Source organism: Apis dorsata, unplaced genomic scaffold (assembly GCF_000469605.1).
Source record: "Apis dorsata unplaced genomic scaffold, Apis dorsata 1.3 scaffold_69, whole genome shotgun sequence".
Lineage (NCBI taxonomy): Eukaryota > Metazoa > Arthropoda > Insecta > Hymenoptera > Apidae > Apis > Apis dorsata.
This window is the reverse complement of record NW_006263367.1, coordinates 383,855-401,498: the sequence shown is the minus strand read 5'-3', so window position 1 is coordinate 401,498 and position 17,644 is coordinate 383,855. Positions and strand designations below refer to the sequence as shown.

General features: G+C 40.3%; 1 protein-coding gene across 21 annotated transcripts in view; it reads left to right on the top strand.

Annotated features, from left to right (window-relative positions):
- Positions 1-17,644, top strand: part of LOC102672830 (CUGBP Elav-like family member 4) — a 214,641-nt gene that overhangs the window by 169,377 nt on the left and 27,620 nt on the right. For all 21 annotated transcript variants that reach the window (XM_031515424.1, XM_031515416.1, XM_031515421.1 and 18 more), the window contains one exon: positions 16,435-16,514. In XM_031515424.1, the coding sequence (XP_031371284.1) occupies positions 16,435-16,514 (80 nt within the window). The remainder of the gene's footprint in view (positions 1-16,434; positions 16,515-17,644) is intronic.

Here is a 17,644-nt window from a genome sequence, read left to right as displayed (position 1 = left end):
GCGCGCGCGCGATTGCAGATTGCCTCGTTTCGGCTTTGTCCACCCCGCCGGGCGCATGCCTCCCCCCTCGCCGCCGCGCTTATCACTTCTCTCCTCCACTCTCCTCCCCATCCCACCCCTCCTTTTTTCCCCCGCGCCTTGGCGCCGTAACAGGAATGTTAATACTTGTTTAGCCCCGGCTGATTTACCAGCCAGAATTAAAAACACAATTTCCCCCGCGGAACGGCGCAAAAGGCGCACGCCCTCCTAAATAGAATTACCGTGCAATCATGGATTTTCAGCGTGTGCAGCGCCCCTCCTCCACGTTTTACGCAGCTTTACGAGCCCACCTCCTCCCCCGCGACCTTTAATATCCTCTTTCCTTCAGGAACCTTAAGATTCTGGATAAGGCCAGGTCGAGATATATCGCCGGTATTACGCGTTAAATTCATTTCCGAAGAGGAGGATATGGTGTAGAGAGGGAGGGAGGGTAATTCGAATCGTTTCGAAGAGAGAATATCTGCAAGGAGTCGAGGAATATGCAAGAATGCGAAATAATGATTGATCATTGAGATTGAAATATGTGTGGAGGATAAATGTCGAGTTTCGATAATATTGCTTGGATAATCGATTCGATTCCGATTTTAAAGCAAAGATTCTGGACACAAGGATGGATATCTTGGATATAAGCTTGTTCGTTTGAGAAAGAGAATTTTTTCGACGTAAAAATTGTAGGATAATTTGGAGAATCGGATAGGCAAACCTTGTTTGAATTAGGAATCGCGACACGGTGAATATTTCACCGGCAACCTCGCATGACAATCGTAGAAAACTATGTTCCAGAGATGGAAGCTGAAGGAAATGGAGTGTTTACCCTCCCCCCCCTTTATGTCTCGATTAATATCGCGAAATAAAACATTCCAATTTTTCTCCTCTCCGTGTCAACACGGGAGGAGAGCGAAATAACGAATATAAAACATCCAAATATTTTATTTCATACGCACCGCCACCGTCTATTAATCCCTGCCTGGAGAGGGTCGACGATTTTATCCAAATATTGGACTTGAACCGGTAATCCGTTTAATGGATATTCGGCTGGTAAAACGTGGATCCGATATATAGGATATTAACGTCGAAATGCGGAGCAATAAACGGGCCTTCTGAGTAAAGATTAAATCGGGATTTCGGCCGAGAAACGTGCTCCTCCCCATTGATATACACGGGATATCCAAATGTGGATATTAAATCGACAGGTGCGTCCGCTATATACTCCTTACCCCTCCCCATTCCCACGAAATACGGTTTCTTTTCTTTCAAGATTCCCCCAAACTACTCTTTTCGAAACGAAGAGACGATCTCGCGCTAACGGATTTATTGTTTATTGAAATTGTTCCCTTTCGGGTCGATATCGGGATATTTCGCGTTATAAACGAAAGACTCTGTGCAGGGGGGATGGAAGGAGGTACGCAGAAGATGGGCCACTACGTGACACGGACACGAATCGCGACATTAATACCAACCGCTCCTTTATTTTCTTTTACGTTCAGACGCGAGGAACGCGACGACGACGACGACGACGAATTTTAACGAGAACCCGTCCTTGTGAAAATTTCTCCTCTCCTTCCTTCGCTTCGCACCCCCATAACGCCTCCCCTCGTTCCTCTCCAGCAACTTTACAGCCCACCCTCCGCGATTCACACTCCGTCGATGCAACGATGGAGAATTTTATGACAGCTTCGTGTCCTCTCTCTATATTCGAATCGCGCCCTCGAATTGATCACGTCTCTCGCGGGACAAGGATTGATGATCGTCGAACCGGAATTGGATCGATAATTAGCGATTCGAGATAAAGACTTGGTTGGGGGGAAACGGTATTTTTGTAATAATTTGAATAAATTTATAATTATAAGAAGGGATGTAAGAGACAGAGAATAGAAGAAGAATAGGCTATCGTTCACAGTTCAAAGAAATTTCGATCCACCCCAAGGTAAACGCAAGGAATCGCCATTTTTCGGGGGCAATGGCACGTTGCCCGTTGATGAAACTGTGGGGCAAGCACGCTGTGGGGACGAAAGGCCACCGAAAGGAAAATCAATGTGGCGAATGAGCTCTGAACGTAACAGCCTGCCACACACTATCGCCACGCTGGGGGTGGCTCGTATTAGCGTGAATTCTATGCCACGTAAGCATGGATGGGGTGGCGAGGGAACGTGAATCATAGCCGAAATGCGTATCAGATACCCTTCCATTATTCGAGAGAACGTTTCCATCTCGTTTCTTTATTAAAACGAGAGAGAGAGAGAGAGATTTCTGGATCAATTTTCTCGATCCTCTATAACTCTATAACATTTCCTTTTCAACAATTATATTTATATCGTGAATTATACATGAGAAAGCATTTTCCATTGTTTATCTGCAAGAGAATTTATAGAAACGAATGTTAAAAGATTTTAATAGGAGGAAAGGGGAGGGTGGTTCTCTTTTAACGTATTTACAGAAGGAACAGAGTCGAAGGGAAAGAAAGCCACCGTCTTTTCCACATCCGTTTGTGAGGGCGCGACTGTAAAATGCGAGGGTGTTCGACCCTCCTCTCTTTCGAGCTAACCCTAAATGGCAGTTCGCCAAGTGTGCTAACACCCTCTTCTGCACATGCAGCCGCCCTCCTCTCTCTCTCTCTCTCTCTTTATATATATCTCTCTCTCTATCTCCACTACCACCCACCCTTTCGCGACACGCACGTCCCATTCAATGCGCCGGCTACACGCACTGCACACGCGGCTTTGCACACAATGCTCGCAAACACTTTGCATTCGTAAACATGCGTAAACAACAACGGCGGTTTCACACCTAAGGTACAAACCTGAAACTGCACGGTCGAGTGCCGAGCGTGGGATGCTATTATGGGTTCCAGTTCACTTTTAGATTAAGCTCGACAACTTGTTGTTCGTTTGCGCCTACCCGAATCAATCAGTCGCGTACAATTCGTTCGACTCTACGAAAGGAACTTAATTAATTGATCTCTTATGAACGTAATATTTATTTATGATACAATCTAGTCTTATACGTTATTTCCTATATTTCGTACAACTACTTTTTCTTTTAAAAAGTTTAACGTTATAGCTTTTTTTTTTTTTTTTGTAAAAATTCCATTATAAAACGCGATAGAAAGAAAGAGATGGTAACGTTGTTTACGAAATCCCGGGTAGATGACGTTTGATACGATGCAAAAGAAATATACACGAGATAGGGACATCTAGTCTTGGTAGGTTCGATTCATAGGTTCGAGCTCGTATCGCCGCGGGTCAAGTGTCGATAGCAATGTATACGTCGCTTATAGATTCGTCGAGACGCCCCTGGCGATCGAGGGTCAATAGAAGTACGCGACAAACAAGAGGTTGTGCATCAGTTGGATTAGATTGGATAAAGTTGGACGATATCGTTTGAGTTGAAAACTGGCTCGGTTTGTTTCAGCCGCAACTCTTTGATAAGACAGGATCTCTTTGACGAAGATGTATGATTGTTTCTACCGGCGCATCTCGTGTCTCGTTGGAAAAAACAAACAAAGCGATGTATCGTTCCTTTTTTTTTTCCCTCCATCGACTTCGCGGTTTAATAAAAAGCTTATTGCCACGAGTTGCGAAACATGTTGAAACGTATATTATTCCGCGTTGTGACCGATAAATACGAACTCTGATATTTTTTTTTTTTTAAATCGATGCATGATTTTTCGATCGAATGGCGAAACGAGAATCAAAAGATTTATAAGAAAAGATATATACTATGGGTTTTTAGGAAAAAATTTATTCTATTTCTAGTATTTGAGAGACCAAAAAAAAAAAAAAAAAAAAAAAAAAATTTTTTTTTTTTTTTTTTTTTCTCAAAAAAAAAAAAAAAAAAAATTTTTTTTTTTTTTTTTTTTTCTCAAAAAAAAAAAAAAAAAAAATTTTTTTTTTTTTTTTTTTTTCTCAAAAAAAAAAAAAAAAAAAATTTTTTTTTTTTTTTTTTTTTCTCAAAAAAAAAAAAAAAAAAAATTTTTTTTTTTTTTTTTTTTTCTCAAAAAAAAAAAAAAAAAAAATTTTTTTTTTTTTTTTTTTTTCTCAAAAAAAAAAAAAAAAAAAAAAATACAAAATATAAATATAATTTTTATATTTCATCGACATTTCCAAAACTAATGTCAAATTAATAATTTGTAAAAATTTTCGTAGTATTTTTTGGATAAAAACAAAATACGACTTATATTTCTGGAAGAAGGGTTGTAATTGTTGAAGATGTTGAAGTAATGAGTTGATTTTTGATGATTTATCGGGAATGTGGAGAATATAAAAAAAGAATTATAAAAATAGTCATATCGCTATCACTAGAACGAGAGAAATGGCAGGAAACTCGTTTGCTCGGTTCGGTATTATACCCGATAACGTAAATAATAATAACGAGAAATCGAAGCCGCCTAGCGGCATAATCGGTACTACGAATCGACACGCGTATCGATCGTGATAGTTTAATCATATCCACCTAGCGGTATCCGTGGATACTAATGGTCCATCGACGAGTTACACTTTTTTATGCGTTAATGTGAAAAGAAGTAACTCGCATTGATTTAATTGGTATAATTATTCTCAAAAATCTTTCAGTTGGAATATTTTTCAATCACAGTATATATTTCAATAGACAAGAGTTCTCGAAGGGAAATATTTCTTTATCAGAAATATATTTTGATTCGACGCATTCGAAAAAGTTTTTAATAAAAGTAAACAATAACGTTCACGTATGATCGAAAAGGGCAAAATGCAATTTTTAATTGGTTCCCGAATAAACTCTTGATCTCTTGGCTATAGGGGAGGGAAAAGTTTAGCGGACAGTGATTTCGAAGTTCTCTCGCGTTATCTCAAGCTTCTTCTTTTTAGTTCACGATATTCTCGGCCGCGATTTCGTCCCGTTCGGATTAAGAAACTCTATCGAAGACGTGATTAAAGATTAGCTATCCTGTCGACCCTCGGCGTGAGTCATGCTTTTTACTTCGATCGATTAAAACTTGAAGTTTATTAGAACCTTATTAAACTGCCAACTCTCGCTTATCTTTTAAAATATTTTACCCCTTTTCTTTTCGTATACATAATAATAAACGATAATTCGAGATAAAAATTTGCATCATCCTCCCTCTCTGCCTAACGTTGAATCAAATAAAAAAAAAAAAGAGGAATATAATAAAATTTCGAACGAGAATAAAATTTATTTATTAAAAAACGCATCTTTCTCGATTTTCATTTTTATCAAACTATCAAACTAGATTTTTACATTTTTCTGTTTCGTCGATAAATAATATTTCACCTTCAAAGTCTTCCTATCCGAGGAATTCTCAATTCCAGCTGGGGTAAAAGTGCTTTCACGGTGCGTACGTGCAATGAACGAGAGTCCATCAGTCCTTACTGACCATTCAGCACTATAAAGGGAGCTCAAATATTGATTCGGTTGGCAATTATGAGTGGTTTTTCACCGGGTCTCTCTCTCCACGGGCGTACCCTTCGGTCCTGTTCTCCAGGTCTGCTTAATTACGGGATGTTTGCGTTTCTCAAAATTAAACTCCGGCCAGGATAGCGCATCGCGATAGCCCTCGGGCTACTCTAAACAAATTTACATCAAACCGGAGAACTTGCCACAATAGCCGATCATAATCCTTCAATGGGTCCCGCTTCTATTTCTTCGTTCCCGGCTACCGTTAAACGGACCCAAAACTTTCAGAAATTTCAAAAAGTTCCATTTCCTTCCTTATCTTGATTTTTATATCGTCAAATCGAGAAACAAATCGCAAGTTCTGCGTTTATACTCAACTTTATTGTTTGAATTAATTATTAAAATTAGAGTACATTCGATCGAATGAATATCAAAGGGTTAAAAATGATCGATATTATTTTATTGGAATTATTTTATTGGAATTAATGATACAAAGTTAACGAGTTGAGTCTAAAAAATGCGTTGTGTGAGTTATTTTTAAAAAGAAAAAGTTAGAAATTTTCTCATCAGTCAAGAATATTTTTTTTCATCCACTACTACGAGAGAAATTTTCGTCGAGAATTCGCGTATCGGAGAAATATGATGGAAAACAGATTGGAACAGGAGGAAGGGAGAGGCGAAACGAAGTTCCCCTCGGATCTTACGCGGTTTACTTTTGCGGCAGTAAATTAACGGTTCACGGTGAGACTTCTCTTGGGACCCCTTCATGACGTCTCGACCAGTTACAGCCCCGTGTTAAGCTTCCGCCGAAATTAGCGAAAGCCGAAGGGGAAACGGTCGACCAAAGAAACACCAAGATCGCGTTCAAACTTTTCTTCTTTTATTTTTTGTCGAGATATTACTCATTAATTATCCCGTGGAAAATTAATTGTTCCTTCGTTTTTTTTTTTCTCCAAGTTGTTGTAAAGTTTTAAACTCGGAGGTGGGAAATAGGAGAAAATATTTTGATCTTGCACAAGTTCTTAAACGTTTAACGCGAATATTAATTGACAAAATATTAACGATGCTCTATTTTACCGACGTAAAATATTTTTATCTTATTTTTCGGGGAAAACTCTAATCCGTAACGATAAAAAATAATAATATTTAAAGGTTATAAATTTAATCGGATAACGATCAAAACGAGTCCCAAAGCTCTTTAAATTTAAATGTAAAATTACGACATGCGCGATTCCACTGTGTTCCAATTCACACATTGGATATTTTTTAATTTCCTTTTTTTTTTTTTTGTTTCGGTATCCTCGATAAAATATTTAAAAAAAAATCTCCATTTCTGAAAATTGAATTTATCCTAGATCACTCTGAAAAAAAAAAAAACTAATGTGACGATATAAAATAATGAAAAAATTTTGAAACCTTGCAAACGTTTCAAATTTATTCTTCGTATAATATTTTAAATTGTATAATAAATACCTTTGATTCATTTTCCAATCACGAATCACACTGATGCATCTATTTACGATCAAACGTTTCTATTTCTATTTAAATCTATTTTATTCCAATACTCTTTCATTTCCAAAATATCACGATTTAAACACACTAAAACTCGATTAGCCCAGAGAATGAAACGATAGAAGCAGATATCCTCATAAATCATTCTTCCACATATACAATCGTCACCACAACTTATCTTCACTCCCCTGAAATATAAGTTTCACTTCATCCAGATGACGTAAGCGAAGAAGCACCCCACTTTGGCAAAACTTACTACCACTGCCTACGTGCCACCCCCTCCCCCATCGAGCGAGAAAAGTCGAGTCTCGCGCGAGAGGGGGCGCAAAGTAGCCGGTTTGTTGGTGACTGTTCGAACAATTACAGCGTTCCCCCCTACGTCCACGTTCCGCAAATGATTTCACGCGGGCGGAGGGAGAATAAGAAATGGCAGGGGGAGGGAGGAAGGAAATGGAAGGAATGACGAGAGAGAGAGAGAGCTACGTGCTTCGGGCCGCGAGCTGCTTGCCGCGAAGTTTAATTAAATAACGAGGTGACGCGGTGGACGTCGACGACGTCGAAAGAGGGGTGCGCGTCCGCGCCCCTCCTCGCCAAGACGGCAACAGTGAGAAAGAGAAGGAGGGGGAGGAAGGTAAGAAAGACCGCGAGAAAAGGGGATGGACCCCGAGGTGCCAAGTTGCTAGGTGACTTTGCTAGTTATTTAATTAGCTCGGAGATTCTCCTTTGCCCCACTGCACCCCCCCACCGTTCCTCTCTTTTTGCTCCTCCCTCCCCCTTTTCTTCGGCCAGCTCTTCGCCACGACTCTCCCCGGTGCCTTTACCGCGACTTCCTTTACGATCTCCAAAGGACAACGTGCCTTCTCTCTCTTTCTGTCTGTCTGTCTCTCCCTCGGAGGAGGAGGAGGAGGAGCAAGGAGGAACTTATTGTTCTCTTTGGTCATTTCTCTGCACGGCCGTTTGCTCGCGCGGAAAATCAGCGCGATGGTGCAGAAGCGACGGGAAAATTTTCACTTTGAACCTCGGTCGAATTAGAATCTGAGAGAGTCTGTTTCCAAAGGGGTTATTTTCTATGCGAATCGAAGAGGGTGCAAGGTAGTTTTCATCATATCGTTGTGTGTATGAATTCGATAATATAGAAAAGTTTAATTGGAGATGTGAAAATGGAGAAGAGAGAATCGAAAAGATTCCTTGTAACGGCGCTAGGCGAGGAGGTTAGGGGAAAATGGACGAGGGTGGATTGTGGTTGTTGTGTATATGTATATATATATATGTGTACGCCTCGAACAAGAAAAACGGACAGATTCCCCATGGGAAGTCGACAACCTTTTCCCACGTTCGAACAACCGCCATTTTCGATCTGAGCGAAAAGGCATCGAAAGCTTATCAGAGCTTAACCCGGTGACAGGATGATTACCGGTATTACGGGAATTACACGAGAGCGAATTGCGCAACATGTCGTAACGAACTCGCGATATTTCGAAAATTGTGCGTTCAGAAACCTAATGGAACCAGCCCCTGGGTCCCTGAAGACCACAGAGAACCAACTTCCTAGCTGGGAATATATATATATAATATTTGGAGAGGGATCGAAATTCTCATCCGTTCTAAAGAAATAAATATAATTGGTAATTGATATGAAATCCTCCTTTTCTTAATTTTTTTTTTAAAAAAGATTTAATATTATCTCCCATAATGGATACGATAAAAATGAAAATAGAAAATTTATTCTAAATAAGTTCGAATTTCTTTTCAACAAATCGCGTGTAAGAAAAATCGATTTTTAACGCGTTTATTCCTTTTACGCGTCCTTGGTAATTTGTTACAGCTAGAGCGAAAAGGAGAGGAGAGGAAGGGTGAGATTCTCCTTTTCTTAATTTTTTTTAAAAAAATATTTGATATTATATCTCCCATAATGGATACGATAGAAATGAAAATAGAAAATTTATTCTAAATAAGTTCGAATTCCTTTTCAACAAAATCGGGGCGCAAGGAAAATCTCTAAGTAAATATTTGCAAAGATTTTTAAATGGCCGCATTTATTCCTTTTATGCGTCCTTAAAAAATCCATTAACATTTGTTGCAACTAGAAAAGGAGGAGAGAGGAATTCTCCTTTTCTTAATTTTTTTGAAAAAGATTTGATATTATATATAATGGATACGATAAAAATGAAAATAGAAAATTTATTCTAAGTTCGAATTCCTTTTCAACAAAATGATAAGAAAAATCTCTAACTAAATATTTGCTAAAGATTTTTAACGCGTTTATTCCTTAAAAAATCCCGGCAACATCTGTTGCAGCTAGAGCGAAAAGGGGAGGGGAGGAAGGGTTGAACAGGTGCGACAAAAAGCCTCGACGAAATTCACGGTAAACGCGCGACACTCGGATCAAAGCGGTTCCCGATTTCCGCAGTCGAAAGCTGTGTAGAGGCGCGCTCGTACCTTTTCCAGGGGAACGAATTCGAATTCTTAGAAAGCGAATCCGGCCAAATCGATATTACGCGCGATGAATATTTTGATTTCAATTCGACGGGGCCCATTTACATATTCTTAGCGTGCGACAACGCTTTATAAAACTGGGAAAATTGAATAATTGAAAAACGAGAAATTCACTATAGATCTTTTCTTTCTCGTTCTTCTCGTGTCTTTCATCCTTTTATCTTCGAACAATACTCGTCCTTATATCTTCTTCAACACTTAGTACACTGTTTAACACTAATCGGTTATGAATACATTGTTCGAATTACTGTTTTCCAGAATAATAATACGCGAATATACATTGGTATATTTCCAATTGTTGTATAATAATAAATTTATATAATGAAAAATAAAAATATACGGTGATATTTATTTTCGAATAAATCGAAATCGTGGATCCATCCGCTCGATCTACCGAAAACTTGATCCATTCGTTCGTGGATACGAGAAAGAAATTTTCCCCAAGGAGTTTGTTCCCCGATTCGAGACAACGTTAAACCACCAGCAGAGGGAAACAAGCGGGGGGCTTCGACGAAATCCAAAGTAAATGTGACGCCGTTGATCAAACCGGGACACGATTTCCGTAGTTGCCGCTACAACAATACGGCTGCATAAATAAAGCGTGCACGTTGGACGTGATCAATATTGGATGTGATGAAAGTAAACCGGTAAAGCGCCGAACGACGCTCGACCCCTCGTCGACGCGCGCGCGACCGTCTGTGTAATTTAATGCCGGGTAAATACGCCAAGCGGAGAGAGTAGTTTTGCACTGTAATCTAGATGAATCTGGTGGAAGGGCCACTCCCAACGGGGGCGGCATAGGCCGCCGTCAATTACAAAACGACCGTAAAGGGATATGTACACTTTCGTACAGAGTCACCTTCTTATCTTCTTCCTTCGACACACTTGCCGATATTCAACACCGCCATCAAGTATACAGAACTTTTGTATTTCAGTAAGAATGATATTCAGTATAATTCAGTCTCTTATTTGTTTCCATCCTTAGCAATAGAAATATTGATAATAGTATTGAAATACTAGTAAAATGTTCAAATATATTTTTTAGTTGTGGATTGTCTATTAGAGATCAGAGTCTCTCACAACAGGTAATCGTATAATTGTATCGCCATGAGACTCGTGACACCCTTAAGTTTGAGGAAAATTCTTCGCTTGGGTGGTGATCTGTATACAAAAATCCCAAGAAACGGGTAGCAGGTCATCCCTTTCACAGATCTCCAGAACAATGTCAGCCTGTCTGGAACATGTAGCGCTAAGATTGACTCAGTTAGCTCAAAGTATGACAGAACTTTCCTCCTCCTCGCCATTTTTCATTTTCCACGGCGAAGATCGCGCCGCCTATGTCAATCTTGAATAATAATAATTTGGAATCTTGGAATTATGTATGTATCCTTTTACGAAAGAATATTCAACGATGAAGGATATTCTCTCCCCGTCAGGAAAATTTTCGATATCGAAAGATAAGATTTCGCGAAGCCCACTTTGCAAGTAGGACGTGATTCAGCTGAACGAAAATGAGAGACGTCGCGGTTATTTTTCGAAATGGTGAAGAAAGAGAGACGTTCCGGTAGGAAAATTTATCTTCTCGTAATAAGAGCGTGGCAACGCCGTTTTCCGCCTGTTGTCACGTCCCTTTCGTTCTCGTACGTGTCCGCCTCTTTGTCTTCTTCCGTCTTCCTTTTCCTCCCTCCGCATCCCACCGGGATTCGCTCGTGTCCGCATTATAATGGCATTTCGTGTCTCCGCGTTACACTTACCATCTCACCCCTTGTACTACACGTTTCCCTTCGTATCTCTCTCTCTCTCTCTGTCTGTTCCTATTCTATTTCGTGCAAGGAAATATTCGTATCGACGAAAAATGTTTGCAGTAGGAATTGAAACTGTATCAATTGTGATATCGTGATGATAAATTTTGGAAAATTCGATATGATTTCGAAATTACGAGATATTGTGGAGGGTTTGATATTTATTTTTAATCAAGTGCGTGGCATGATCAAAAGAGGGGGTGTATTTTATTTCGAATTCGTTCGTTTGTACAAAGCACGAACTCATTTCAGAAACGTAAGAATACTTTTTCACGATAGAACAGTGCTTTCACAGCAAGCAAACAATATTTCAAGCTCCTTTTCAAAGTGCTCTTTATGCCAGAAAGTGTTACGCTTCACGAGAACGGCGCACAAAGGAGGTTTTACTTCCATAAAAAAATTGAAGAGACGACTTCTCGAACCTTGTCCATCTTCGTCCATTCCGTCCATTCTCTGTAAAGGTCGCGGTATATATATATTTTTTTCCCTTCTCTCTATTTTTGTTATTTTCCTCTCTCTCTCTCTTTCTCGTTGGATTTGTACATGCCTTGTTTCGCCTACCCTGTGGCGAACCCGTGCAAATCTCTTATATACCGAATTCCTAGTTTGCCGCCATACACTGCATATCCACACTTTCCACCTATCTCCTTTCCTCGACGTTTACATTTGCATTTGCGTCCCTTCCTCCCTCTTCTCTTTCGAGCGTGCTCCCTCCCCCCTCGATGCTCGTCCTTTTTCCTTTCCCATTTTTCCACCCCCTTCCCGGTTTCATCTCGCGAATATAAAAAGGGCTGAGCACACGAGTGTTTAGTAACTTTGTCAGCGTTTTTAATCCCGCCCCCTTATCCTCTGCCTTCGCTTGTCCCGCATGCTCCTCTTTGTCTCTCTATTTCTCTCCTACCTTGAATAACCATATATATATACTTACGCCTGCTTTTTCTATTTTTTTCCTATTTTTCCCTTTTTTTTTCAGTTCGTTTCTGGCTTCGAGGCACCCCCTTTTCTCTCTCTCTCTCTCTATGTACTTTGTAAAACCGACCGTTGTACCAATTACGAGTGCTCGCGTTTTCAACCCGCGCCGGATTTAGTAGCTTCATCAATGAAATTGATTCGTTTGGTCCGTTCCCGGTGTCGACACACACATGTCATGTCGCTGACTCAAATGGTAGTTATCGAGCATATGTCCCCACGATTTGCACGCGTACACGGTTTTGCTCTTTTACGTACTTGGAAAGGAAAGTGTCTCGATCTCAATTTGGTGGGGATGTAAATCCATTTTTTTGGAGTGGAGGAGAGGAGATAATTAGCGATCACGTGGCAAGGAATTCTTATTTTAGCTTATGAAATTGTATCTAAAGACATTGGGATGAGAAAATTTTTCGAATATTTGAAATTTCATATGTGCATTTTATGGGAAAAATGTGTAAAATGTTAGATCGATCTATTTCAGATTTCGTTCCCCAATTTTTTTTTTTTGTGATCCATTAAGCAAAATAAATTAATCTTAAATTAATTATCGTAATTGCCACCGTTCAAGTTTCATGAAACGGGAAACAGAAACACTTGTGAAATTTCTTACGTTTCTAGGAAAAATTTCTAGGAAAAGAATTGCGCGTAATCGCAAATTGCCGGTATATCGAAATAAAATACGATCATAAGGGAACGGGAACGTTGATTCCATCCACGATTCCAACTGTTGCAGGGGCAAATATATACCCTACCATCGTCGATTTGCATTGAATTTCGTTGTTTGCTCGCAATTCGAACGCGGATGACACGGGGTTTACAGTGTTTCGAGCGGCCGGTATTTTTCATCCGAGTTTGCATAAAAACGAAAACACAGGGCGCGATACACTATCATATTATTTTCGCGGGTCGTCGACGACGCGGAACCTACTTGAACGTGTAAAGCAAATAAAAGGGGCAACGTTAATTTATCACGTCACGACGAAACGAAAAGTTTTCGGAATAAACCGCGCCACCGATAATCTTCCCCCCCCCCTCCATCCGCGGCTTCTCCCCGCTCCAAAAACAATTAGACCCGCACCTAACGAGATTTTCCACGTCCCGAATGGATAAATTCAATTGTTAAACTCTGGCTCGATCGATAAGGGATATAAGTTCTCTCGAAAGTTTGGACAGTTTTCCACGGTAAACACGTATAACGAGATTGATTAATATTTTCACGTTGCCTCTTTTCGAGATTAATAATCGAGTTGAAAAAACGCAAGATTCAACTTGAAAGCGACTGGAAACGTACGTGGATTTAAATAAATAAAAATCGCTTGCATACGACCACGGCGTAATGATATAACATGGCGAAATTCTCGTGATTAAAATCACACAAAAGTGTGCGCGAAAAAATCGCGAACTCGATTTCCGATTCGTAAAGTCAACCGCGATATAATAAAGCGCCGTGGTGGTGAAAATTGAGATGAAATTCCGAAGATTATCTCGAAAGGAAGGAAGGAAGGAAGGAAGGATTAAACGTCCCCCCGTCCCGTATTTCAATTACCCCCCTTCTCCCCCATCGACGACTTATAAATACACGTCGCTCTAATACCGATCGAATTACTTCGAGCATAAAAAGATTAGAAAGAAAGAAAGAAAGAAAGAAAAAAAGATTCGTATCGTCCTCCCTTTGGAGAGTTTCCAACCAAGTATCGAAAGTCTGGTATAAACTGGCGCGAGCAGCGCGCGTTAACGCTTGGACGGGGTCGTAGGTGGATGGATGGATGGACGGAGAGGGGAGGAGGGGGCCGCAGAATAAACTTAGACATGTTTGCCGAGCAATCAAATATATGAGTGGAAAGTCTCGCAGGCGTTATCGATTGGTTCGTGGCCCGGGTGTGGGAAGAGTGGAGAACAGTGGGATGGAGCGGATGGGTCGCGAAGGGGTCGAGAGCGAGGGCTCGAGACGGAATGGGAACGGGGAGAGAGATCCACGAAACTAGTCTACATCGTCGTCGGTGGAGGGCCAGAGCGGTTTGTCCAGTGTTTGTTGTTCGCCGTTATTCGAAGGGGGGGCAAACATAGTTTTCGAGCCGGCGGGAAGGAAGGAGCCATGGTGGAACATGGACGCGCGCGCGCGCGCGACAGACACCAAGGCGTGTGCGTATTCCAAATGTGTGCGTATGAGTAAAAATTATTATTATTGTTGTTGTTATTTAATTTTAATTGTTGCGTTTGAAGTCAAATTTCGATATTCTAAAGATATTCTTAATTTCTAAAGAAGATTTTTGACTCTCGAATAACGATAGATTCGTCTTGGAATTGTGTAAAAATAAAAGAAAAAAAGACAGGGTTGGAGCAACGAAAATAGCGGGACGTATTTAAATATAAAACAGTGAAATATGAAATTCTGGATCTCGAATATTTCCCTTCGATTCTTTGTTTTCGGGAAAAATGGAAATTCAAGGTGATAGAGTTTTCGAAATTTCTTAATTTAAAAGTAACTTTTAATAATAATACCTGGTCGATTATTACCATAACGAGAAAAGGAGAAAGATCAACGAATAATACAAAGGAACGGAGAAAATGCGAAAATACAAACACGCGAGAGTAGGTGAACTTTCGAGAAATTCGACTCTTTTATTTCCGTCCGCCCCGAAACGGGGGAAGAAAAATCTGAAGAGCGCATTCGAGACTCCCCTCCACCTTCCCTTCTCCTTCTCGAGAGTCGGAGATTTCGCTTGCACAAGAAGGAATAGCGGAATGGGCCGGAACAAGCTTGGAAGCTCGGACAAATTCTTGTGCGACAGGGGTTGAATCGCGAGAAAATCTTATCCACCTACCCCTACGCCTCGGATCGCTTTTATCTCCGATTTCGGGCATTCCTCCTCCCTCCATTCTTGTCGCCAACTCTCCCCCTCCTTTGGAACGGCTTTTATATTATATATATATATACTATATAAAATATATAGGAACGGTTAAATAGCGGAGGATTTTATATCCGATAAAACTGAAACTCGATGCCCCAAGGTATCCTCAGCTGTGCAAACGATTTTATTAATTCATCAAAACGATGTTCCTAGTTTATCTTCCTCGGGTAATATTTTTTTTTTTTCCTCCTCTTCTTCCCCTCCCCCTCGCCACTTCTTCTTTCTTCCTTTTTCGACGGGGAAATATGAGCTGATACCGCGGAGTGGTTTCACGATGAACGGAAACTTTTGCGTGTTTTAATTAAATTTGAAATAATTATAACGTTGCTGGTAATAATTCTTCCAATGATCGAAGTAGTTTGAAAATAGTTGTGCAACGGTTCCGTCTTTCTTCCCGTAAAAAAAAGGAAAGAAAAAGGAAAAAGAATCGATGAAACGATCAATTTGTTTTCTCCTCTTCGAGATAAACTATACGTTTTTATGTATCGATATTGCATAGTCTCGCGACAGAGAGTTATTAAACTTCGATATAGTTTGATAAAATACGAAAAATTTTTGAAATGTAATAATATTTGTCCTTTGCGATCAAAGGAGAATTAAATTTTTCCCTCTCTTGTCAACTACGAGAACGAACACTCGACGATATCTTTTTTTTACATTATCAAAATTTAAATAAATAAAATTTTATACAGTCGCGATACATAAAGATACACGCCATTTTCTTCCTTTGAAAAATTCGAAAAATTCGACCCCGTTTAAAATTATCCTCCGGCGGCGTGACGGATCGCCCCGTATTATTCGACGAACGATCCCGGATCGTGGTAATTTTTCAGGATCGTTTGCTCGCCGTGATACGCACCGTTATTGGTCGAAACGAAAGGAGCGGTTTCTCCGTTCGTGGTAAACATCTTTTATTAAGTGCACGTTGCGCTCCGCTGGCGCGTCAATTTTTCAAAGCACCCTCCAGTTCTTTGTCTTCGCGTCTCCATCTAACTATAACGATAAGCTGAGGGAGAGGGGAGCAAGGGGCGATTAATCGTTCCATCATCGTTAGAGATGGTCTCGACTTTGCGACAATGGCGGAAACGGGGGGGAGAAGGGGCCCTTCTTTTCTTTCGCACGAGATAAAACGATTTTTCGTTTCTTCGTTCCAATCGAACAATTCGTATGAGACAATTTCTCTCGATAAATCGCGACACGATCAAATTAAATATTGATACGCACCCTTTTCCAACGAGAACTTTTCCACATACAAATTTCTCAGCGAATAACCACGATTAACGAAACTTTCCCCTCTCTTTTTCTTTTTCCAGGCTGTGCATTCGTAAAACTTTCATCGCATCAAGAAGCGCTAGCGGCGATCAATACCTTACACGGTAGCCAAACTATGCCGGTAAGTGCACAATGCTGTTTTTGGAGGGGTGAGGGATTCGTCAAAGTCGATTTTGAAATTTCGAAAAATCGGATAAAAATGGATAAAGAAGTTGGAATAATATCAGGGATTCACGTGATGATCGTGGACGAGGAGGGTTGGTCGTCGTAATGACCACCGTGGCTGCAAACACCCCCTGGCTGCAATCTAATGACTGGCCAAACAGAAATCTGCATAACACTTGGAGAAGTGTGGGTCACCTCCTTCTCCGAACCTCCCTCCCCTATCAAACCGCCAAACTTTCTCAGCTTAGGGTCCAGGGAATTCCTAGTTGTAATTGAATTGTCAGTGAATTTCGGCCGGGATTCCACCTGCTGATTGGCGAAAGTTCGGCAAAGCCGCTTGCCGAACTTGACCATACAACATTCCTCCCTCCTCCTTCTCTTCCTCGCGCCATCGTCATTATTATCGTCGTCCACCTTCGGCTGTTCGAAGGTGGTGGTTTCATCGACGTATCGAAGTTTGGCCCACCAGGTTTATTAGGCTTACGGGGGGTGGGCGGGTTTACGGCGGGTCCGTGATTAATGACGAAACGTTGACCGTCGGTGATCGATAGGGGGTAATACAGGGTGAGAAAGTGGATCAGCGACGCGTTGGATCATAGATATTATTGGCATTCTGCGGTTCCATTCCCCTCCCCCGATTCGATACTTAGTTTTAAAAATTTATGGAACATGGTTTTGGATAGAGAAACGAATAAATATATTAGGATATATTTTTCATAGTGTGTTTCGATATATGATCGATTGCACGGATATTCTCGAAAATGATTGAATAGTTTGGTTATAAAATTCTATTTTCCATGTTTCCAGTGGTATTAGATCGATCTCGAGGTAATACATTTCGTGATTTTTAATTATTATATATCGTTTCGAATTGTTCGAATTCGTTCGATGATTTCTTTCTCTTCTCTTTTTCACCTGGAAGCAGTATTATGGTACACTTGATTGATTTTCCAAAGTAATTTTTTTTCAAGAGGACGAGGCTTCCTACAATAAAAAAGTTATCCTATTACGTAGTTGCAGATGAAACGGCTAAATTCTCAATAAAACTTCCAACGTCCAAAGTTTTATTAAAAAACAATATTAATC